General features: G+C 38.4%; 1 protein-coding gene across 2 annotated transcripts in view; it reads right to left on the bottom strand.

Moving 5' to 3' along the window:
• Positions 1–868: 868 nt before the first annotated feature.
• PRKAR2B (protein kinase cAMP-dependent type II regulatory subunit beta) overlaps positions 869–26,402 on the bottom strand; it is a 171,173-nt gene continuing 145,639 nt past the window's right edge. For both annotated transcript variants that reach the window (XM_029910853.1, XM_024219861.1), the window contains 7 exons: positions 14,730–14,836; positions 12,138–12,291; positions 8,947–9,048; positions 8,178–8,252; positions 6,881–6,946; positions 6,552–6,690; positions 869–3,063 (listed from right to left, as the gene is read on the bottom strand). In XM_029910853.1, coding sequence (XP_029766713.1) covers positions 2,930–3,063; positions 6,552–6,690; positions 6,881–6,946; positions 8,178–8,252; positions 8,947–9,048; positions 12,138–12,291; positions 14,730–14,836 — 777 coding nt within the window. In that variant the 3' untranslated portion in view covers positions 869–2,929. The remainder of the gene's footprint in view (positions 3,064–6,551; positions 6,691–6,880; positions 6,947–8,177; positions 8,253–8,946; positions 9,049–12,137; positions 12,292–14,729; positions 14,837–26,402) is intronic.

The raw sequence follows: 26,402 nt of genomic DNA, 5'->3' as shown, positions 1-26,402 counted from the left end.
TTTATTTTCTTTTCTGAAAAGAGAATGAGTAAAAGGCCAGATGTTCCATCCAGTAGAGGGCAGTGGTTCACAAACAAACTATAAAAGATTACATTAAAGAAACTTGAAATAACATTGCATAGGTTGCAAAGGTAAGCACTCAATAGTTAGGAAATGCCAGAATTAAGGTTGACTGTGCCATAATGATTTATATTAAAACTACATCAAATGTTATTAATGTTTAGTGAGATGCACTCAACTGCTAAAACCCCACTCTATTTTAAATTTAAAAATTCATCTGCCAACAAATAAAATCCCACAGATTTTTTTCCCATTAACAGAAGCATTACAACAACCTGCTGCAACACAGAGCCAGACCCTGGGCCTCATTAAACCCAAAATTTTGTGTTTATCTTATAGTTATCACATCTCTTGCATTTGACATTTAGCTGCAGTTTATAACTGGGTAAGGAGGTTTTTTGGAGGGGTGGGGGAGAAAGGACCATGGGTTTGCAGTAAAATGGTTAAAAGTAGCCATCACCAGACCATGTCCTGGAATTTGATCTATACTGAGTGAGTGTCCAGAGTTGCTATATACACATCCTGTTTGTGTACAAGTTATTTTCTCTTTTATTTGTTCCCAATACATGAAGAACTGAGCAAGAGGCTCAATGTTTGTAAAGTTCTTCGAAGGTTTAAAGCACTACAAAAGTGTTAAAAATTATGAATGTGTTAATAAGTAGCTATAAATAATTCACTTATAACTATAAAAATGAACACATCTACATATATATATATATATACATATAAAAGTGTTGTTTATTGTAAGGAAACTTTAAATATAACAAACAATATTGAAAATATTGTTACTAGCATTTATGGCCTTGATTGGACTTCATCATCAGAAAAGTAATCATTAGCATTTTTCTGAATAATATTAAGCTAGTGCAAAAAATAAGTAACTTTTATAGATTAAGCATATAGAATGACATACAGATTTTGGTTACCTGATGTTTCCTTTTAGTATAACAGACTTCACTTTTTTCAATAAATCAAAAGTACAAAGGCAATCATATGTGCAACTATTCATATCAGGAGGCTGTGTAAAAAAATTGTTGACACTTGTAAATTCTGCTGAGACTGTTTTTGTTAACAATGTTCATTTATAATTTATATCATATTATACGATATAAATTACAACATGTTAGTAATAGAATTGTATAATCATAGTTTCATATTCAAGTATGATTGTATAAATTGTCAGAACAGATCACTATAACTACAGGATATATAATTATACCAACTGACAAACACAAATACATTGCATTAGAAAAGTCATTGTCTAAGAAGAAAAGTAAAGTGTAACTTTTCATTTGTTTAAAACAGGGATCAAGCAACTTTGTTGAAACTCTTCTGGTTCTGTCTTGATAGAACTACTGCAACTTGTCATTATGTGAACTACCTTTCCACATGGAGCACTAAACATGTCAGTATATAATGTGAGAATTGGATGGTGTCTGATACTTCCAGTTACAGACTTTTACTAGTGAGAAATGAATCCTTTTTTCTTATTTTAAGTAAGATAATACTTTCTCCTTCGTCACAGAGCAAAACTTTACCCCATCCTTCAACTGCTGCAATGACAGTCTTTTATGATGTCTTAGGGGCCTTTGGTCTCTGAAGACCAAAGCAGAACTTGTTAGCTTTAATAACATGGTCTCCAAACATGTATAAAACAGCCTTTCAAATTATTGATCTTTTAGATTCACATTCTTTCTCAGACTTGCTGGTAAGGATTTCTGGGACCAAAAATTTTAGTATGGCTTTCAACACTTTAGTAGTTGAATCTGGTCTGTAATATATAAAGTCAGACTCTACTAAGAAGAAAGAGATACAGAGAACATTTGACTTGAAATGGGAAAGATTTAACAGAGAAAAATAAGTGATTTCTAAGGACAAAAAATTAACCCTAGAGTAGACATCAAATAAATATGGAAAAGACAAAATGCATACATTTTGAAACAAGAAAGAAATTAGAAGGAAAATGATGTAGGTTATGCATGATTAGATAGAATGTGACAATTGTCTACATAAAATACTTTTGCCTGTTTTTAAAAAACATGCTTGCATCAAGATTAATGTGCCAGCTTTCTCAACAGAGGAATATACCTCGTATATGTAACAAATAAAAATGCAGTTTATTGCAAAAATATAAAAATCCCCTAAATTGCATAAGATATTACAATATTTTCCAAGTGGGCTTGCTGAAATGTGACATATTAAGCAAAGAGGACTTTAATACCAAATCACAAATGTTAAAATAAGACTTGGGTAATGAACTTTACATAAAATGTATTGTTGTGCCTTATTGTTATGAGGAATTTTGAGTTATTTCTTTTTTATACAGCTATAGTAATTGCAACATAAAATGATGACAATTGTAATAGGCAGAAATGGATACCTACAGCATACCTTCTGTATTATCAATACTAATGAACACTGTGTGCATTAATACTTTAAACATATCACATTCAAGCTAACAGTCTTTCCAGAAAATCTTAACCATTTTATAGAACAGAAGCTGGTTGAACAAATTCATCAGCATAGTGTTTCCTTAAAACCTATTCTCTATGAAATGCTGTATACAAAGAACTGATTTTCAAAAGGTGCTGTGCATCTACAGCTACCCTTGACTTTAACTGGAACTGCTGGTGCTAAGCTCTTCTGAAAATCAGGACCAAAGTCTATTAAATCCCTATTTAGTTTACTGATACATCCATTGTAATATGTAAAAAGGCAAAAACAAAAAAACCCCAACAAACAAAAAAAAACCCAAACCCTAAAATCACAGAAAATGCTTGGCATCTACAGGAAGATAGACATGTTCTCAGTGGACTAACCACTACTGTGCTATTTTCTCACAACAGATCTTGTTGTTCCATACTTTATTTCATGCACTGGGATCAGCAATGTCCATGTTTGTTCCAAACAGAGCAACTAGCTGCTCCTCATAGTTTGCAATGTTTCTTTTCATAATTTCCATACAAGGTCCCAAAAGCCTTTCAAATGCCTGTACATCCATAACTAAGATAAAAGAGGGTGGGGGAAAAGAGAGAGAGAGAAAGAGAATGTAATGTGGCCATCAGCTGCAGAAATGATTTTCAGAGTTTATGACATTCATTGTGTAGAATTTTAAATTATAATGGGAAAGGCATCAATGAGGCCCATACTATGTCAGTAGAGCTGGAGATAACTTTTCCCATATGATTCAGACCTAAATAATACCTTGACCCCAATCCTGCAAACATGCATGTGCTTAACTTTATTAGTAGGAATAGTTCTACTGATATCAATGCATGTCTTTGCAGGATCCGGGCTTTGGATGACAATTTAAAAGTATAGTTATCCATATTGGTTCACCGGGAGTGTTAATCAGGAGAACTAAAAATGCTGTAGTCAATAATTTATGTTTTTTACTTCAAGAAACTTTACATTTTAAAAAGTCTAGAACTAACTTTGTATCTATTAGGTTAGTACTGAAAAATTTAGTAAGTCAATAAAAAGTCCATATCCAGGAAAACTCATTTTTTTCAGTCTCACACACAATTTTTCCTACAAGTTTATATAGTACAAATTATGGCATAAATGTGCATATATTTGCAACTTATGTCTTAATATGTTACTTATGGCAGTTCTTATGGGAAAATACACATTTACACTAAAACATCAAAATGAACAATTCTGTTACACACACACACACACACACAACACCGCCACCCAAAACCACCGCCACCCAATTTTTTGCTATCTTGGAATTGCCAGTAATTTATACATACTTTCCATCAAAACTGCTTTCCTATTGTCTCATTCTCTTTACTTCCTTTCTCTCTTCAAAAAGTTGCTGGAGCCATGCTCCTGCTAACACATACCTGAATGTTTTTACTTCAGATAACACTCTTTGCTAAAACTGAGAATCTCAACATTTACAGCTTGATATCATGCACAGATTTTAAGTGTTAATTTTATAATTGCTATCTTTGTTATTCATACAGCACCATAAATGTGCATAGAGACTTACAGACAGATAAAAGAAAATGTCCATGCCCATATGAATTTACAATCTAAACTGTATCTATTGCATAATCATGAATCAATATATTAAATAGTAAAATTCACATTGTGGCACTAAAATAAACATGGCTGCTTACTTACTATAGATATAGTTAGGCAACACACTCTGTACATTTCATTTGAATGATTCTAACGCCTGGCCTATACACAAAGCTGTACCAGTTTAACTAGAAGTTTAAACATACTTAGTTAAATCAGTGCAATTATGTGTGGACACTCATATCAGTTTTGAATTAAACTAAGCTGATTTAAGATAGTCTTACACCGATTTAAGAATGTCCACGCTAGCAGTGTTGCATTGATTGAGCTAATTTGGTGTCTAAATCAGTTAATCGGTGCAAAAACTGTGTGTAGACAAGACCTAACAGTGTATGGATGTCACACCCAAACCCATCCAACACTACACAAGAAGAGTGTGCTATCCATTTTAAAAATATTTTTAAATGGTTCAGCCAGCACAGTTTTGTCCTCAGTCTGGGTAGGATATAATGCAAATAAAAGGTTTGAAAACTATCCTCAAGATTAGGTAGTAACTCTTCAGGGTATCTATTTATCTAGGTATTTACACTGTGCCTATCACCATAGTATGATAGCCTACAACTTTGTGAAATATCTAAGATCGTTTAAATAAGGTTTGTCAAGGAGAATTCAGTGGTTGTTGGAAACTTTGTTTTGAAAACATTTTCCAAGTTAAGATTTCATGGAATACAAAACCTACTGGATAACTCTGGGAAGGGCTACAGCACACTGTACTTTTCTACAGACTATAGTTATAAGAGGTTCCAAAAGGAACCTCAGGGGGTTAGACTAGATGAGCCTTGCGGTCCCTTCTACCACTATGATTCTATAATGAACTTGGTGGTGGTATCTTGGTGTCTAATCTATTCTTTTCCTTTGCTTTTCTTATCTTCTGCTCAAAGTTATGAGTCTAATGGCACTGAACCTATTGAACAGTAATCATAGTGGTTTCTCGGGTATTATCTGTGTGCTCTAGCCAGTGTTCTGCTTGTTTATCTTTGTTTGGCTGGGGAGACTTATTTTTAAGAACCCAGTAGCTTTGTGAATAAACAGAGAACATTTTGTTTGCTAGCCTGATGTCTGTCATTTAAGAATACAAAATTTGCCTTTGTATCTTACAATTTTCCTAATACACCTCTACCCCGATATAACGTGACCTGATATAACACGAATTCAGATATAATGTGGTAAAACAGTGCTCCGGGGGGGCGGGGTTGCGCACTCCGGCGGATCAAAGCAAGTTCAATAGAACACGTTTTTACCTATAACGCGGTAAGATTTTTTGGCTCCCGAGGACAGCGTTATATCAGGGTAGAGGTGTAGTTAGATTAATAAAATGGAAGGGTTATATAATGATGTGATTGAGAAGTTAAACCTTAAACCATACAAAAGAATCCTACATTTCAGCATTAAGGGGTGCATTAAGTAACATCTAAATAACCCATAAACCATGTCAACTCAGTTGGGATGAGTTAATTGTTTTGTTTTGAATGTAGGTTCAGTTTTTTTTTTTAAATAACAAAATTATTGAAGGAAAGTTAAGTTAAAGAAATAAGTTTTGCATTTAGTTCTGAATGCAGTGACATTCGTGATCACTTATCACTTCTAGTACTGAGTTCCACAGTCTTGGTCCACTCCTGTGTAAGAGAAGGGAAGACTGACCCTTGAGGAATTGTACAGATGATGGCTCTGGAGGTGGAGGAACAGCTGTCCATCATGAACTTGTGAGGCTAGTCCCAGTGAAGGATTGAAGCCATCTTTCCAGTTCACCACTGTGGTCTCTCAAAGGAGAAGGAGTAGTATTTGTTTTAAATGCCACAGAGATCCAGAAGAAAACACACGTATTTGTACATCATGTCCACAGACAAGATGATGTTCTCTATTAACACAATCACTATTGTCTCTGCTCTGTGCCTCAGCCTGAAACCTGACAGAGTGACATGGGCTGGTAAAGCCAGAGACTTTGCTAACTACTTGCTAACTTACTCAGAAATGGGAAGTTAGATTAAATAAGGTAGCATGGAAGGTTGGTTATATTAAGCAGTTGTTTCTTAGGTGTCGGTTGACCACTGGGCAAGGACAGTTTTTTATTTGTCTGTTAAGTGTTATGCAGATTAAAAGTACTATGACGCGGTCTGCGCTAGTTGGAAACCATTTTCAATTCCATCTGAAGAGGGGAGACATTGGAGGTCCATGGTTGACACAGTTGTCAATTACAAGTAATTTTTCTAGTGTAGATAGAAATATACTATAACAGGTACAGTACAGTCTAACAGTCCAATGGTTTTAAATGCTACTGGGTGACTGAAATCTGATTTTATGGTATGAAGGAACATACAGTACATTATAAATGCAGCCTTTGATAAGTAAAAAGATTCTTTTTATATTAGTCACAGCAAGCAGAAATATCACTGAATCAGTACCTAAACACTTGACAGTGCCAAGAGCAAATGCTGAAGCTGCTCGAGGTTTGTTAGTTACAAGAGCAAGTTCTCCAAAATACTGTCCTCTGGAGTACCGGGCTATTTCAACTGCCCCATTCTCTTCTACATCCTGTTTATTCTGAAAAGTCAGATAAGATGAAAAATAAGAGACACTTGCTGAACGTACAGTTTTACTCAAAATGGAATTTAAACATGTCTAAAGAATAAAGAAAACTGCAGTGAGAACTAGAGACATCTGCTGTTTAACATTTAGAATATATTAATGACTTCAAGATTTTGAAAAATTAAATTCATGTTAGGGTTTTTACCTTCCTTTTCATAGTAATTCTCACTTCTCCAGATTCTACAATGAAAAAACAATCAGCCATGTCTCCCTATTAAAAATAAAAAAGCAAGTAATGAAAACATGAATATTGCTTTTTAGTTTTGTAGTAACAGTAAGAAATACATTAAAATATATGTAGCCAGAGGCTAACAGCTAATCCTTTGGTACCTAATGCAAAATGCTTTAATACATTCTACTTAGAAATACACACTCATGGCATAGAAGGATTAAAATGTCCATACAGAAATGAGATGAGCAACAAGCTCTCCTGAAAGAAAATGACACAGTTGGCTCCACGTAGACCTCAGTTCTAAGCCATGGACAAAACATAATATCAAGCACCAAGAGAGGCAAAAGAAAATATTGGATAACTTGGAGGATACTTATCCCTATTCTCCAAAAACAAACAAGCTGCTCCCCTATAGATCAGTGGGCAAGAGCAGAATTGGGTTGGTGGGCAGAAATAATCAGCCTGAAATCCAATTGCCACCTTCTTTTGTTCTAGAGGGTTTTGAACTCATAAAATCCCAAAAATTATTCCCTATCATGGATGCTCAGGTATCAATAAGCATAGGAGAGGTTTAAGCCAACATCTAAAGGAAGTCCAAAGGCAACACAGAGTCTGAGTTGCCTGCAATCTACCCTGATGGAATTATCTTCACATTTTTCTTTTTTAGGAACAAAAACAGACACTCAATGATAAGACCCATTTTCAGCACCTACTAGTACAAGCCTTCCTCTTCTATAGTATTTGCATAGTTTACTTTGTTCTGTTCAGACCAACCAAACATGTTGTTTCTTAAAATACAATAGATGAAATAAAGTAGCTGTTAAAGTGGCAAGAAAACCCCCAATCAGACACTGGCTAAATATTCCACAACAGGCATTTACCATTTAGAGCTTTGTAAAAGCTAACAAAACATTCCAAATCCCAGAAAGAATTAATTACATTTTGTCATCAAAGAGACACACTACTAACCACAGATATGCTCAGTATGGAACTATAAAAGGGTAAAAAAGCCACTGGAAAATTAATTGAAATAGCCTGCCAAGTATTTGTATTAAACTTTTTTTTTTTTTTTGCTTTAAATTGTTATTTGGAATTTACATCATCATAACAACATATTTCTTTGAACTACACCATTTTTTTCAGACCAGTTTATTCCCTTTATGTGTACTACACTGAGATTCACTTAGTTTAAAAGAATGGATTCATTATAGATAATACAGTAGTTTTACTTATAGACGCAAAAACTAAATCAACTAAGACACTACCATACCTGAGTAATGATTTGTTCTCCATCTTTGTATATTTTGGTGCCTATTACATCCACCACTTTCAAGCGTTCAGATAGCTTTATAAAAAGAATGGGAATATTAAAATGTTTTGCTAAAAATATTAAACATATGTTTTGCTAATCCTTAATACCTGTTTTTATGGACCTATATACAGTATAATATGTCCCTAGCCATCTGTATTGACAATAAAGGGATAAAGAGACCTCTGTTTAACAATTTTCCAGGGAATGGTTTACCAACATACATGTTAATTAAGTTTCTATTTTTGTATGGTAAATCTACATGCTCTAAGTCTTCCAAAATACTTACTGGAGAAAGTGCATGTGTGTGCAGAAAAATATATCTTTTAAATGAAAGTATTCACTTTTTTCAATATGCCCAAAGCACTAATTCACATTATTAATATCCAGCAAAAATTCAGTTTAAGAAATGGAAGGCTGGAAACCACAAAAATATTCTAATCTTTTGCAGTACTATGGCCTCTATCCTACAAGTTGATTTGCACAGGCAGACTCCTGTTCCAGGCAGATCCCGATTAGGGGACTGCTGTGTGGATCAAATTATAGCATCAAGCTTTATGAAGAAACTAAAATAGTCAATGGGGGGTATCAAATTGGAAATTTCAACACTTTTCCTCAGAAGTCCCTTCTCCAAAAATAAAGATGTGCAAAATTTTAATCTAGAGGAAGTTTTTATTCCAAGATAAAACCCCATGCCACAACCACTAAAATAATGCAATAGAAAGCTTACTTCTAAAGATTTAAGGAATGGCAATGACTGAATAAAATTTTCATACATTCTTCTCTTTTTGGCATTGTTTTTTACAATGATTCTCCGGAATGTTACCCTGTCCTGAAAACACAAAGAGAAGAAAAAAAGTATATTAAAGGAAAATGTTAGCACAGGATGGAAAATGCATAAAAGAAATAGGTAAAATGTATAATAATTATAATCAGCCACTAGGGGGCAATTTTATGTGTTTTTAAGTACTTCAGTGAGGCCTTCTATTAAAAGGGGCATAATAAATTTGATATTTTAAATTGTATCATTTCAAATAACTGATTTTTCTGATAAGAGATCTTTGAAATCAAATCTCTTGCCCATCTTTTTATTCCTCTTTTAAAAATTCATCTTCCTTGGTGATGTTTGCAAGGGTTTTTTGGGCAGGCCGAGAGCAACACCAAACATTGTGGTGCCCACTCCTCCTCACCTGCCTACTTCTGTGCACAGCTGCTGCCTATTGAGTTTCAGATTTAGCTGTGCAGCAGCAGTTACTGGCCTTCTTGCCTGCCCAGAGAAGAGCATATACACAAACTGCCCCCAGACAAGATGCATGAGATAGGAAATACAACTGGACATCAACAAAACTGAAACTGACTCTACCCAAACTGCTGATGAATCAACAAATGAGAAACTGAAAAGTGATTTCTCCTCCCCACCCCGCAATCAGTTTCAGCTCTAGTAATCTTATATTGTTACAAGTAACAATAGCAATTGCAACACTTTCAGATGGAAATGTAATTTTTAAGATGATTTTAAGTGTCCCTTTAAGATCTTGTTTTAGTTACAAATTCAGAAGGATGAATAATGTCTGTGTAATCCAACTAAATGTTAGGGCATCCCAAGCCAGCCTTCTTAACTAATTACAGAGAATTAGTTAGTCTTTCAGACCATAAAAAGGTTCAATTTTTGACTCCTATTCAGATTTCTATGATTTTATATTTTTGAGGCAGATTGGCTGTTTACCTTCCGTTTTTGAACCAACATTCCACCTAATACAGGTTTAGGAACCAGACACAAAGACCAAACTCACAAAGATACTTAAGTACCTAAACTCCAGATTGAGGTGCCGAAGTCCCAGTTCTGGATCCACTGCATTCCACAAAATTCTCTAGGTGCCTAAACTCAGTGTCTATTTTTCAGAGTAAAAGTTCCCTTGGTGCCTCTGTTTCTGCCTCTGGGCATGTATATCCGGATGCCTAACCCCACCTAACCCAGCCCCCCAAACCAGGGGAAGATAGGTGCTCATCCACCTAAGTTGCATGTGGGTCCTGATCCAGTAGGCATGCTCACAGGCCACCAACTGGATCAGATCCTATTCAAAATCCAGCTACCAGAGGAGTAGGAGGTGGAGATGATGGTGCCCACCTTATAACTTTTAATTCAGTGGTTCGAGCACTCACCTGGGAGGTGGGAGACCCAGGGTGCAGTCCCTCTACTCCAAAAACTCTTTCATTATTTATCCACAATGGAACAGCTTCAACAAGAGAGAGCCACATCAGAATATTCCACAGCTCAGTGGTTAGAGCACTCTCCCAAGTGGTGAGAAACATGTGTTCAAATTTTTTCTCCCCTCTGGCAGAGAGGGGAGAATTGAACCTGGGTCTCCCACATCTCAGCCCCAGTGAGTGCGCTAACCACTGGGCTACAAGTTAGGCACCACCCCCATTTTGTGTGGCGCAAGGCAGGCACCTAACTCATTCCTGCAATAGGCACCTTAGCTGCCTGACTCCAAGAGAGGGATTCCTGGTCCTGGATCGCTAAGCAAAGATAGGCATACCCCTGAAGTCTGGACTTAGGCACCTATCTCTGAGAGAGGGGTGGGGCTTAGTACACACCCCTCTCATCAGGATCTCCCTCTGGCTAGCTTAGGCTGTTTCTCACATAACGTGCTGGCTTTTATGGATCACGTTCTAAGGGGACTATCCCTCCCCTTTCATTGTACAGGGAGCCTTGCACTTAAGTTCGCTTGTGGATCACAGTGTGGTTCCTGTAATTTTCTAGGCACCCAAAAATAAGGCACCATGACGTTCCACACTGCAATGCCCAAGTCCCTTCATGGATCCTACCCATGCTGCCTAACCTTTCAGGCTCAATTGCAGACTATTTTTATTACCAACATATATTAGCTTTGTATGACAAGTTTGGAGTAAATGACTCCAGGAAAACAAAATATATAATTTCAGATGATTAAAAAATTATCTCAGAAATGTTGCAGTTAAATCATTTCATCCCACAGTTCTCAGCACATTTATTTCAAGTAATGAGCTTCATGTTAGCTAAACCAAACACATGGGACCAGATCCTTGGCACCACTTCAGCAGCACAAAGGGGCCATAAAACTGCCCTATGTGGGCAAAGGGAATTCCCTGGTGTGGGACAATCCTTTAAGCAGAAAGATGGGGTACCCAACTGTATGTCATTCTCTCTTGTTCTCACACCACCCAACTCAAGGGGATGTGGCTGGAATGCACTGTAATCCCACTAATATAATGGCCCTGGGTGGCCATTAAAATCCATTGTAATTTAGAGCATCATTCAGGCCGCTCCAAGTTATGTAGAAAGCTCAGCAGTCTATGGGATCAAGGTGGCAGAAAGCCACCTATTCTCCCCTACACCAAGCACTGCTCTGAATTGGCACCTTGGAATCAGTTACCAGACCAACATATAAGCCTTGAAGTAGAACAGCTTTCTCAAAATAACTTTTGTGCAGATTCCAGATATAGGAAGCTTAACAAATAGCACCATGTGGATTTTTTTATACTGTAGCCAAATGCATTCATGTTTTTTGAGATCTAAGAAAATATTTACTATTTGGCAAAATAATTGCCATGTCTCTTACAGTTGGAAACATGATAACTAAGCTCTGAAAGTTATTGAGGTATTTTCCAAAATTACTTTTGTTGTGGTTCTTATATCAAATTGCCATTTTAATATTCAAGTTTGCTTAAAGCATACGTTCAGGGTCTGAGAAAAGACAGTATTTGCCCAGGATTTTTCTGCAAGTTTTAAAAGGCTTCTATCCTAATGATACATTTCCAATTATAAGATAATTTTTCAATTTCAAATAGCTGTAGATACAGCTATACAATTTTAAATTATTTTATATAAAGACAAAAATGTTTTAATGAAAAATACATTCAAACAAACATTTCACTTACCAAACCCCATACAGCACCAGGAGATGTAGCAATTATGGTAGCTGCTCTGGGTGTATTGTACATTAAGGCCAACTCACCAAAACTTCCACGGTTATCATAGGTACCAACACACCTCCCAACACCGTCACATTTTACATAAATGTCGTATGTTCCTCTGTTAACAAAATACACAAATAAAGTGAGTAAACATCCACCCTTTCCACTCCCCCATGTTCCTTACTGAGCAGTTAGCTGGTTTAGTTTACTACCTTGTTTGTTTAGTTTACCAAGTTGATTATGCACCACGCATTACACTGATGGTACTGCTCTTGAAATATAAATTTTGTTCAGTTAAATGATACTGAGTAGCTTGCAGGGTCATCTCACTTATTTGTGTATGCCCTAGAAATGGTGGCTATTTTAAGGGGGACAGTTGCTACTTCTTTGTGAGGACATGGTAACTTTGCACTTGAAAAAAAAATAAAAAATCAGAATTGGAATTACAATTATAAATTACATATAAATAAAATCAAAATGGCAATTATTAAAAAATAAAGATGAACACATTTTGAGCCTAAATTATTTAACAATTTCTTTTTAACCATGAAACTGTGTAATGTGCAAAGTCCTCACAAAGAAATGGTTTCTGAAAACTATGCTTCTGTGATTAAATTAATTTAAAATGTAAAAGTTCTTTCACACGTAAAATGTTTTTTAAAACAGTAATCAATATATTGCAATGTACAGTTGCATTAGTGAGAATGGTGGCAAAACATACCGTGAGTCCTTATCTAAAGAGTAACAAATGCAAAATAAAAATATTGTATACTCATCTAATATAAAGTTTTAACTTTAAACATCAAAGCAAACCCACAAAAATATTTATCGATAGTTGTTGCTCTGAGAAAGAAGTAAAATATGACAGCCACCCTCTCTGATGCTGTGTCATTAGCTTGTTCAGTGCCAAATATTTATAGCCTTCCTTTTTGGAAGAAGCTGGAATGGAATGCATATGTCTCTACAATTCCTTTCCCTTCATGGTCAAGGACTTTGTAGTCAGATGGTCAGAGTCACCTAGACCTGACAGCCATGTATCTGGAAGAACTCAATGAAGTCCCTGCAGCTTTCTGAAGAGGAAGTGGATAAGCCATAAGCCCAGAAAAATGAGAGAAACTTGTATCCTCCAGTGAAGAATCCCAACTCTGTGTCACAGTCTCCTCAGAGATATACAGAGTACACTGGGGATTCTCTCTAGAAGCCAGCATTAATAGCCCTGACTATATCATTGTATCCTACCTGAAACTGAAGACAGAAGGTAGAAAAAGTTTAGTGCAGAGGTTCTCAAACTGTGGTCCATGGACCACCAGTGGTCCACAAGCTCCATTCAGGTGGTCCGCAGATAGTTCCCTCTAAGGTGCATGCCTGGGCGGCCGCAAACAACAGAATGAAGGGCCACCCACCTAATTAGTGGAGCTGCGAAGGCATGGCCCTACTAATTAGGTGCCTGGACCCTGGAGAAGACGCACATGTAAGGTGAGGTGGTGGCCTTGGGGGGAGTAGGGGGTAGGTGGGAGAGGGCAGTGGGGTGAGAAGAGGGGGTGGGGAGAATTTGGGATGTGCAGGGCTGCGGCAGCCAGAGAAAGAGGTGACTCCCCAGCACCAGGGCTGTGGCTGCCTGGGAGAGATGGCCCTCCTTCCCAGCCTCAGCTATGTGGCTGCTGTGGTGGGGGAAAGACCCCCCTCCTTTCCAGACCCAGCTCAGGGGCTGCTGCGGTGGGGGGGGAGAGGGTACATCCATCGCATTAGAAAGATAAGACTACTGATATTAAAATATGATTTGTGTGCTTTTATTTGTAGAACAAAAAAATGTTAATTCTTATTAAGTTTTTTTTATATAGCACTTTTATCCAAAGTGCTTTACCATAGTTAGCTAACGGTACAAACAACATTTGGAAAGATCATTAAATGGTCCACCGAGACCCACAGAAATTTTCAAGTGGTCCGTGAAAAAAAAAGTTTGAGAACCACTAGTTTAGTGCATTGACCTATATTGATGACTTGGTAAGAATTTAACCAAAGGTCAACAGCAGCAGCAACACAAAGGGTGCTCCCAAATCACTGTTTCAGCAATTATAGCTATCATTTTACCTATTAATCTGACTATGAAGTATTAGACCCACATGGGAAGTGTAGTTAAAATTTGTGCAATTCTTTGAAAATTTAAGTTTTATTCTTATGAACAAGAAACTTTGCCAACAGCATTGAGAATGTAATAAGATTCCAATCAAATATTGAATGTTAAATCTTTTCCAATTATTTGTTACATTAAATCTGTTTCCAGTTAACAAATAGTCTTTGTGACAGAACATTGCATTAAAGGACCAGTGACATGTTCCCTTGCAAACATTTTATTACAGGTGAGAACAGGCTAGATTTTTTTCACTAACTGCTCTCTATTGTTCAACCACTCTTTAACTCTGATAAAATATCTTTGTATTTTCTTTCATACATGCACACACCTGTCTGATTCAACTGCAAGTATATGCAAAAATATATTTTCTTTGATACAATTGTGCATAATCCCTTGTATTACAATAATGTATAATCACTCACCTATCAATTACATAGAAGTTATCACCATCATCACCTTGATCAATGACATGCTCCCCTCCTTCAACCAGCTTTTCAAACATAGCATCTAATACCTGAGACATCTGTTCCTATTTAAAAAAACAATAACAAAAAACCCCATAAGAGGAAAATTAGGCTCTGATTTTATGGCATCACCCTCAAAAATACAAATTAACTGTTTAAATGTTCTAGGTAGTCTTCAAATATTGCACTGGACACAGCTCAGATGATGATAGCACACCTGAAATATATAAAATTTTCATGTTACAATAATCTGTCAATTTATCAGAAAAATAGTGAGATTTTCAGTCAGTATTTCAACTTTTAATTCCAGATCTTTCCTTCTATTGTGTTCAGAGCACAAAGACACACCTGCAGTTTTAATACTGCTGTTGTTCACTTTCCTAATGCAGTGCCCTGTAACAATCCTTTCCAAAACCATCCCTTCACTTAATAATGCAAGATTACTTGATATCCGGTATGATACCCAATATATTACTTGGCATCCCCTGCAGCCGCATAAAATATATTAACTGTTGCTTTGCTAACCAATGTGTGATTGGGTGCACTCACCCCGCACTGGATGGGGAAGGGTTAACTCCAAACTGTGGGCTGAGGAAGCCATGCCCCCACTCTTTACTGGGCATGCTCCAGGTGTAGCACTAGTATAAAGGGGAGCAGCCCCCGAGCTCAGTCTGGGCTGACCACTGGAGAGGAAGGACACATGCTGCAGGCTCCAGCCCGGGAGCTGCCGAAGTCCCAGACTGTGGGAGCCGGAGGTGCTGAGACCCAGGCAGACACCAAGTGGGATGCCAATTGCAGGTCAGAGCCCCCGGGAGCAGCACAACCCAAGGAAACCAGAGATCCCCAAGACAGCTAGACCAAGGGACTGCAGAAGTCATGGTAGGAAGTAGCCCAGGGAGGGACTAGCCATTGTCCCTACAGCAGTCAGTATGCTTTGGGCGGATCCCCACTGACTAAGTGGCGAGTCCACTTGCCACTACCAGGGTCCTGGGCTGGGACCCGTTAGAGCAGGGAGGGCTCAGGTCCCCCTACCCAGGCTGCCACCCACCACTGGGAGGCAGCCCAACCCCCACTAGGCCTCCCTGCCCTGCCGACCACGGTGAGCCTATTGACTTTATACACTAGGCCTCACTGTCTTGAGACAGAAGACAGCTTAAAGGCTGGCGTGCACTCACGCTGCACTGGATGGGGACCCCCCCACCCTGTCACACAATGGTAGATATATTTGTGGCAATATAGTATTTACTTGACTTCTATAAGTAGCACCTGAACTAGTATGTTTCAATATTGAAATTCCCCATTTATTTATACAATAGCCATATCTTGTGTATTAGTATGTGAAGCTATACACATGTAAATATACATGAAGTTACATAATATTAGTCACATATAATTAGTATCGATGAAGCACAGTGAAGATAGATTATAACTTGTGAAGGGGAATACTAGGCACAGAGGCCCCTTGCGGGAGGCCTCCTGGTCCTACCACACCCCGCCCCAGGAAAAAGCAGTAGAGGTGAGTCCTCCAGGCTGCCTAGAACAGCTACAGGGAAGCAGCCAATCTGAGTCCAGCAGGCTCATATATAAAAAGGAGCTACTGGACAGCCCACATTCAGTTGCTGGCTGGAGCCAGGGGAGCAGGAAGGTGTTCCTGGCTAGCTGCAGGAACTGACAGACCAATTGCTGACAGGGAGCAAGGAAGGTGCTCTTGGCTGCCTGAAGGGACTCAAGAAAGACTTCAGCCTGAGATAAGGGTGAAGATGAAAGTACTGGGCCACTGTGGGGAAGTGGCCCCAGTAAAGGGAGGCAGTTGCTACTTAAAGGATCCCTTAGTTGGGACCTGGATTAGTGGATGGGTCTGGGTCTGGGTCGTCCCCCCCACCCACTAGGGAAGTGGCTTAAGCACTGAGAAGGGACATAGCCCAGAGAAGGGGCTAAAGACCCAGAAGAAGGTCAGCATTTGTGGGAATTTTTGATACCCCCTGGAAAGGGAGTGAACTGAATTGTAAAGAGGGACTCAGCTGAAGAGCTGGGGTAACTGGTGAAGAACCCCCCAGGGAGGAAGCCCTGGGGGCATTGCTCCATACCAGAAAAGGGACAAGATGAGAGAGAGCCCAGCAGGGGCTGAGAGACCGTTTGGGAAGCAAGCCCAGGAGGGGCTATAACCAGAGTACTGGGATAGGCCCTGTTTGACTTGTACCCTGGAAGGGGTTTGTTTTATTAGCATACAAATTGTGACTCAGCTGAAGGGCTGCGTCACCGAAGATCCACCTGACGAAGGCAGTAGCCAACAGGAGGCACAGTGAGCAGCGCAAAGCTTAAAAAAAACCAGGTGTATGCACATATTCGATCCAGGACGTTCAAGAGAGGCAAGTGGCCCCACCATGTTAACTACATATACTGTAACTTCAGAAAATATGAATATCTACCTTTTTTAAAAGTATTGCACATGTCAAGACAAACACCTGTCAGGGATGGTCTAGATAATACTTAGTCCTGCCTTGAATGCAGAGGACTGGACTAGATGACCTCAAGAGCCCCCTTCCAGTCTTGTACTTCTATAATTCTACGTCCAACATATACAGAAGCAACAGCTAAATTGAGTTTTCTTTTCCTTTTATTAATTTATATCATCTATAACATGTGCCCTTCTTCCTGTAGGCATCTAGCAGGGGTTCCCAAATTATGGCATGTGTGCCACTGGTGGTGCATGACCCTGATGTTCCATCAATTCACTTCATAACAATTTTTTAAGAAGGGGACACACAATGTGAATTAATAAAGTTTGGGAACTGCTGATCTACTGGAAGGCTCTATGTGCAACCTTCCCTTGCTATAGACATCTAAAAAAATACTGTGCAATGTGTGTCTTCTCCCCTCTGTTGATGGCCCCAAAGGTTCTATTTTTGGTCCTTTCCTTCTCCCACCCCATCCCTGAGGCAAAAGCTCATCCACTCTCATGGCTTCAGTGGTGATTTTTAAAATCTTGCCTCATGGGAATGAGAGAATATTCCTGCTAAAATGACCTTCTCCTCAACCTAGCCAGGCTTACATCACTGCTTCTGTCTGTTTGGACCTAATGGATACCCTGGTTTTTTTCCTCAATTTAAATGACAACCTTAATTTCTCTTCATTCCTGCGCAACTGCCTCGCCTCCCTTTTTCTACACCTGTGGCCTCTCAGACACAAGGGTCACATTCTAATCTCAGAAACTTGCATATAGTTTCCATGCACGTCAACCTGAGTTGTACATGAATATCTGAGGATATAGTTTTGCCCTTAGTGATCACATACAGTATACAAGTTAGAAAACGAGGTCTATACCACTGACAAAATATTTCTTAGCTGTTTTAGTGTTTGGAGCCAACTTATGGGAATATATGTTTCCAAACCACTGTAAACCATTATGAAAAGGTAAATCATACGATGCCTAGATAACATGGGGACAGAAACAAGCCTAAATGTGTGCAATGCTTCAATTGAATAGATAAACCCTGGACTTAACTAGTGCAGTCAGTGAGTAGGATTTCACACACTGGATACAACACCACTTTAATGGAAGGGGACCCATTCCCAGCTTCTGGCAATTAGAGGCTGGAGACACTTCAGAGCAAGGCTTTGCGTCCCTGACCATCCTCGCTAATAGCCATTGATGGACCTATCCTCCATGAACTTACCTAGTTCCTTTTTTAACCCTGTTTATAGGTTTTTAACCCTGTTTATAGGTTTATAAAGAAATGTAGCAGACTAATAAAGTGACAGTCTGAATTATGTTTTGGACACTACTACAGCAAATATTTTACTTTACCACCTACATATGGAGTCAGAAGTATCAAGGGATACATTCAATTAAATCAACTCTCAAGTAGAAATATAGAAATGTACAGATGGAACTTAGGTTTCACAGTTTAAATACATTGAAGACCTCTAATTTCTAAATATCTTGCCAAGAATGTCTATGTAGACAATTTCCTTTAGATAGATGCTTTAGAACTTAACCTGTTTATTCTCTCCAAGATTCAGAAGATATTTTAAATTCAGCAACTCTATCATATTCTTCAGTTCATGCAACAGATTACACAAAGAGATTTCTGCAAACTGCACATGCACATTCAGTGTGGCATCCAGCTAGTTGCTGATGCAGTACTGATGTTTCTTCTCCCTGTCCAAGTTTCCTCCTCAATAGTTGACCCAGAGAAGGAGCTCACACACATAGTATCATTGTTCTGACAACTGGTCCACACATTTGTTTTTAATTGCCTTTCCTATATGCCACCCCAATTCAGCAAATGAAAGAGTGTCAACACTCTGAGCACTGGTTTTGCATAAAGCAAGGGTATTAGTACCCCCTGCGAGGTAGGTAATTATGTATGATAATTCCCATATTAAAGATAGGAACATGGAAACAGAGATTAAATGAATTGCCTGGAGGCACCATATTCTAGACAACTAGGCACAGGATTCAAATGAGAACTTAATTCCAATGCTCATTCTGACACCACCCATTTGTGAAGTGGGGGTAATAATACTTCTCCCTCCTTCAAAAGACGTGTTGTAAAGATTAATTAATTCATGCTTGTGAACACTCAGGACTACCGTGATGAGTGCAACAGAAAAGCCCATTAAAATATCCATATTCAGTGCAGCATTGGATAAGAACATAAGAACAGCCATACTGGGACAGATCAATGGTTCATCTAGCCTAGCATCCGGCCTTTGACAGTAGCCAATGCCAGGTGCTTCAGAGGGAACGAACAGAACAGGTAATCATCAAATGATCCATCCCGTCACCCATTCCCAGCTTCTGGCAATCAGAGGCTGGAGACACTTCAGAGCAAGGTTTTGCATCCCTGACCATCCTCGCTAATAGCCATTGATGGACCTATCCTCCATGAACTTACCTAGTTCCTTTTTTAACCCTGTTAAAGTCTTGTCTTTCAACATCCTCTGGCAAAGAGTTCCACTGGTTGACTGTGCGTTGTGTGAAGAAAGACTTCCTTTTGTTTGTTTTAAACCTGCTGCCTATTAATTTGATTTGGTGACCCCTAGTTCTTGTGGTATGAGAAGGATTAAATAACACTTCCTTATTTACTTTCTCCACACCAGTCATGATTTTATAGACCGCTATCATATCCCCCCCCTTAGTCATCTCTTTTCCAAGTGCAAAGTCCCAGTCTTATTAATCTCTCCTCATATGGAAGCTGTTCCATTCCCCTAATCATTTTTGTTGCCCTTTTCTGTACCTTTTCCAATTCCAATATATCTTTTTTTTTTTAGATGGGGAGACCAGAGCTGCATGCAGTATTCAAGATGTGAGCGTACTATGGATTTATATTGAGGCAAAATGATATTTTCTGCCTTTCCTAATGATTCCCAACATTCTGTTAGCTTTTTTGACTGCTGCTGCACATTGAGCACATGTTTTCAGAGACCTATTCATTGATTCCAAGATCTTTCTTGAACAGTTGCAGCAAATTTAGACCCCCTCATTTTATATGTATAGTTGGGATTATGTTTTCCAGTGTGCATTACTTTGCATTTATCAACATTGAATGTCATCTGCCATTTTGTTGCCCAGTCACCCAGTTTTGAGAGATCCCTTTGTATAACTCTTTGCATTCCGCTTTGGATTTAACTACCTTGACTAGTTTTGTATGATCTGCAAATTGTACCATCTCACTGTTTACTGTTTTTTCCAGATCATTTATGAATGTTAAACAGTACTGATCACAGTACAGACCCCTGGGGGACACCACTATTTACCGCTCTCCATTCTGAAAATTGACCCTGCGTGTCCTATCTTTTAACCAGTTACTGATCCATGAGGACCTTCCCTCTTATCCCAGGACAGCTTACTTTGCTTAAGAGCCTTTGGTGGGGGACCCTGTGGATGGTGTGTAGTACATAAGGCATAGATGTCATACACTGAATGGTGATAATAAAAAAACAGAACTGCCTCATTCCCTGAGCACTGTCCAGTCGGTGCACTGAAAGCAGCATGGGCCTTGTGGGAACAATAGTATGTAACACTGTAATTAGGACTGTCATAATGCATATATACAGGCAACCCTTAATTCTGGTGGCTCCTACTTTTAAGTGCTCTGTTACTAGTTTTTTTCTAATGTAGTTTGTGTTTACATACATATAAAACACAATCAGATGCAGCTTTTTATTGCAATGTGTGCACATGTGCTATATGGAATGCTGTAGTTGGGGCATCCGGATAATCTATACTACAATACCAGCAGCATTACAAATATGATAGATTTGATTTAAATTAGACACATTTCCTTACGGAAAATGGTGTACTAAACATGCACATTATACCATTTTAACAACTTTTGCAGTCACTTCATTATTTGTTATTTTGTTAAAAACGCAACAAAGCACAGATTCCTCGCTGAGAACTATGTACATGCCAAATTTGAAGCTCTATTACAAAGTGGGTTGAGTAGGAAAAACTGCATTTGAAATAATTTAGAATTATTTAGTATAATTTATATAGTATTTGTTTTCATACTTGGATAATTAATACAGCTCAGTGGAATTTCTTAGGCCATTCAAAAATAATTACACTTTGGACTGAGAATAAGTGTATTAATGTCAGTCAGAAAAGGAACATTTTTGAGAAAATGACTGGAAACATGGGTTTCTATCATGACAGCATAACTTAGAATAATAAAAATACCCTTTTTTGATAGAGAAAAAATCATTGCCACCCTCTCACACTAAGGGATAGGGAAGAAATCAGGTTTTCCTAGCAACACATCCACAGTTGATAGTGAATTCATGCACAAAGACTCCTGGCTGACACAAAGGACTTGAATATTACAGTTCTTGTCCAAGATATTGTCTTTGTTTGAAATGTTGTGGCTAATGTACTTCACCCCAAAATCTTTGTTATAGCAGGGGAAGGCAAAAAGACTGGTTAAATTGCAGTGAATTCACAAAGTAACTTTACTACCTATTCCAAAGCAAAATGTGTATGAGCATCCATAATTGGCCTGGATACATAACAGGGAAAAAAAGCCTGATTATTGTCTCAGTTACACTGGTTTTACTCCACTACAACTTCAGTGAAGAGACTCTTGATTTACATGAGGGTGAGATCAATCAGGATCACAGACTTCAGATGGCAGCAAAGAGACCAGCACAGTGAGGCTGTGTCTACACTGAATTTTTTGTTCTCTCTCAAAATTTCACACCATTGCTTCTTTCAGTGGTACCAAGAGTGGGAGCACAAGTGTACACCAGCCGCTGGTGGCCAAACGTATTTGTATAATCTACACCTATTCTGAGCAGGATTAGACAATACAGTGGTTAAAGTGCTGGTAGACAGTCCATTCTAGCGCTACCACTCCCGGAGCTGTACAGAGGTACCAACTGTGGCAAATTTTAAAAACAAAAATATCTAGTGTAGACAGTCTAACAATGCCTTTGAGCACTCTTTCTAATCTCATGACATACAAGATCTGTCTTTCTAATCAATCAAAATCTATCATTCCCTGTAATTATAACCTCATAGCACAGAACTAAGGAAACATTCAATATGTAGGTGGTTGTCATTATGACTGACAACTACTGAAAAAACATAGGATTTATTTTTAGTTCTCTATTCACACAATATGCAAATTGGCTGCATGCTGAAGTAAAATGGCTCTGACTCACTGGAAAAACAACCATTCTAACACAAATTGATTTTATACACTGGGGCAAAATTGTTTGTTTGATTCAAATTAAATCATATTTGATCTCATACTGCAAGAAGAGAAGTTACCTGTTGCATTTGGCATTGAAATATTCATGAGAACAACATCTTCAAACAGTTGTTTCAAAACGTTATGCTCTACTGTACAAAATGAATAGTCTAAAACTCGGCAAAAATTATGCTGGGAGAAAGAATTTGCACAGTTGTCCAAATAAGTTGTCCAAGTAGAAGTCTTGATGGTGAAGTAAATACAGATTTCGATACACAACTTTTCCAATGGCTGTTAGGCATGCCTCTTAATTTGTTAATTAGTATTTTTGGCAAGTATGCCCAGAGGACGCACAGTTTGTGCAACTTCTAAATACACCTCTACCCCGATATAACGCGACCCGATATAACACAAATTCGGATATAACGCGGTAAAGCAGCGCTCCGGGGGGGGGGGGTGTCGACGCACTCCGGCGGATCAAAGCAAGTTCGATATAACGCAGTTTCATCTATAACGTGGTAAGATTTTTTGGCTCCCAAGTACAGAGTTATATCGGGGTAGAGGTGTATCAATATCCATGATACATTGGGGACCATGTGTTGTCATTTCAACTTTTTAGTGCCTTTAGGAACAGAGAATAAAAGAATAACTTGATATAGTCCTATATAGCCACATTTTAGAAATTGTATTAAGACAACAATGTACAGTTATAAGCACACTTAGGATTAGTCTACATTATCGTGATGACTGTCAAATTTAGTGCAGTGTTTGGATGGCATGAAGTAAATAAGGGATCAGCCACACATATACTGAATGTTGTTCAGTATTTGGTTTTTAACCACTGCCTCATTCACTAACCACTATCTGTCCTTTAATGTGAATGAGGCAGGACTCCTGTGGAAAAGTTAGTGTAGGATTATTAAATTAGGACTGTATCTCTATGTATGTGAACAAGTGGCTGAATTAACACTGCACGGGAAACTTAAATAATGGCATCTCCCGCTTTTGAGTGCTTGACTTTGCAACTTTAGCAACACTACTTTTACATAGTTTGGGTTTTTTTACTTTATATTTAAACATACATAAAATATGTCTGTGGCTCACGGCGACCCTGCACAATAAAACAGACACAAAATGAAACAGCAGCAAGTCAGAAGAGTCAGAACTTGAACAAGAAAGAAAAAAAACAGAAGTGTATGCAGAGGTCTAAATTTAAAATAATACTGTATACAAGTAGGAAGTAATAATACCTCTCCCTATTTCAAAAAGAGGTATTGTGAAGAGGAATTTGCAAAGTACTGACGTACTACTGTGATGAGGAAAACAGAAAAGCCATGAGGAAATTTTTAAAAACCCATATTCAGCCTAGCACCTGGATGAAGTGTAGTACACTAGGCATGAGTTACATACCGAATGCTGGGGATAAAAACGTCTTGAACTGCCTCATTCACCGAGCACTATCCATTCTGTGCACTGAAAGAGGCCTGGGCCCTGTAGGAAAATGTTTTTTGCCAAAATTGCATCACAAAAGTTGACCTGCAACTTATACAGAAGTCAAATTAGCAATATAATGCGGTAGAGCTGTGCAATTCTCACTTAGTAGAGCTTCTAAGCTCTTTATGCTCCCCAGAGCTCATTTACATCCAGGAGTTTGGCTCTCAGGGCAAGACGGGTTGCTACCCCCCAGCTCACAATTACCATTCATGTGTGTATGCTTATGTTCACACCTAACTGGTGTATCTGAAGGTCAATGATTCTTTTAAAATGTGTTTTGCAACAAAATTGTATGTATGTATAAGCTCAGTAACACTGTTATAGGTAGTACAAACAAGAAATATACACAGCAAAACCCTATAGCATAGTAATTTTTCTATTGTTAGTGACATCTCCCTAGAACAGTATATGATGCTTTTTTCCAGGTCAAGTAAAAAATTACAAGTTTTCGCTCCTGGCCCTTCTAACTAGCTAATCTTAGTATCACATGTTTTAAGTACCATCCTGAATGCACACACTGCATGGGCAAAATAATGTTTTAGTCTCAATTTCCTTTCAAGTCAGGAAAATAAATATGGTAACTCTATCTCAAGGGGACTGTGAAGAAATTTCGAATAGATAATAAACAGCCATTGAACATAACCAAACTTGTACTGTATTTGCTATATATTCTATATGGATTAAAAACCTAGTCAACAGGAGTCCTTGGATAGGGGCTCCTGCTTCAGATAGGAGAGTGCTTATGGAATGTGATTTGCCCTTTGGAAATGCTATTTAGTTGCTTTATGTTAAAACACTAGAGAGCCCACTAATTTGCCACCATTGGGATACCTATGTATCTTGTTAATGTCACTTCATAGATTTGGTAACGTGGGCCCTTCTGAAAGGGGAGAGAGAGAACAATGCTCTCCCCACTGCACGTCTATTCATCAAACCAGCTGGTCCCAAAGAAGCATCACCATTTAAATTTGCCGATACAAACTCCCAATGCCTGACCCAGGGATGGCAGCACTTTTTCAACTCAAGCAGGATAGAAAGAATGGAAAGTCATGACCAGTACAAAGACAAAAAATAACTTCCATGAGTCCAAATTTACTTCCCTACTACTCATGTAAAACAAGATATCCTGGATTTAAAGGCACTACCATAAATGTACAGTTGAAATGGTGCATGCACCAGCCAATCTGAAACAAGGAGCGGGGCTCCAACTTGACTATTAAAGTAGATGCCATGGGCACCAGAAGTCTTGGATGAGATGCTGGGGGGTGTGAAAAAGACCACAATAAAAACCACGATAGGAAAGATGATCCAGTGATTAGGGTTCTTGCTTTGGACTCAGGAGATCTCAGTTCAATTCTGTTCCATCCCAAACTTCCTGTATGACCTTGAGCAAATCACTCGGTCTCCCTGTGCCCCAGCTCCCCAACAATAAAATGGGGATAACAGTAGTCCCCTACCTCACAGGGATGCTGTGAAGATAAATACATTAAAGACTGTGAGTTCCTCAGATACTATGGTGAGGGAGCCATATAAATACCTAAGATTGATAATCAGTAATTCCTTTACTCCAAAAAGACTCAGTTCACACAGTTCTTTGATTCTGTTCTGTTCTTCTTTTCAACAACAATTTTACATAATCTGCTCACAAGTTAAAATGACATCCTGTCATTTACCTTTCACTCACTTTGGACAATTTAAGATTTCAGCATCGAGTAGGATTCAGCATAACAGTGGGAGGGAAAAGAGGCACTCCTGTGGAATTTCAGAGCCAGGGTAGGGAGCAAAATGAGGAAAAGAAAATCACGGAGAAAGGTGAACAGAATGGCAGGAAGGTCTGGGGACAAAGGACAGTTTTTCTTCAGCAACTCATGATCCTTCTAGACCATTAATGACTGCTTCTTGGAACAGTTAGTCCTGGAACCCACAAGGGGAGAGGCAATTCTTGATTTAGTCCTAAGTGGTGCACAGGATCTGGGCCAAGAGGTGAATATAGCTGAGCAGCTTGGTAATAGTGACCATAATGTAATGAAATTAACATCCTTGTAGGGAGAGAAATACCAAAGAAATGCACCATAGTAGCATTTAACTTCAAAAAGGGGAACTACACACAAATGAGGAAGCTACTTAAAGGGAACATAAAAGGAACACTCACAAGAGTGAAATGCCTAAAAGCTGCATGGAAACTTTAAAAACACCATAACAGAGGCTCAAACTAAATGTATACCCCAAATATTTTTTAAGAGGATCAAAAAAAAAACCCCAACATTGGCTAAACAACAGAGTAAAAGAAACAATTAGAGGCAAAAAGACATCACTTAAAAATTACAATTCAAATACTACAGAGGAAAATAGAAAGAAGCATAAACTCTGGCAAGTCAAGTATAAAAGTAGAGTTAGACAGGCCAAAAAATAATTTGAAGGGCAACTAGCAAAACACACA

The sequence above is a fragment of the Terrapene carolina genome, unplaced genomic scaffold, assembly GCF_002925995.2.
Source record: "Terrapene carolina triunguis isolate 2854851 unplaced genomic scaffold, T_m_triunguis-2.0 Scaffold68, whole genome shotgun sequence".
NCBI lineage: Eukaryota > Metazoa > Chordata > Testudines > Emydidae > Terrapene > Terrapene triunguis.
This window is presented reverse-complemented; position numbering and strand designations above follow the sequence as displayed.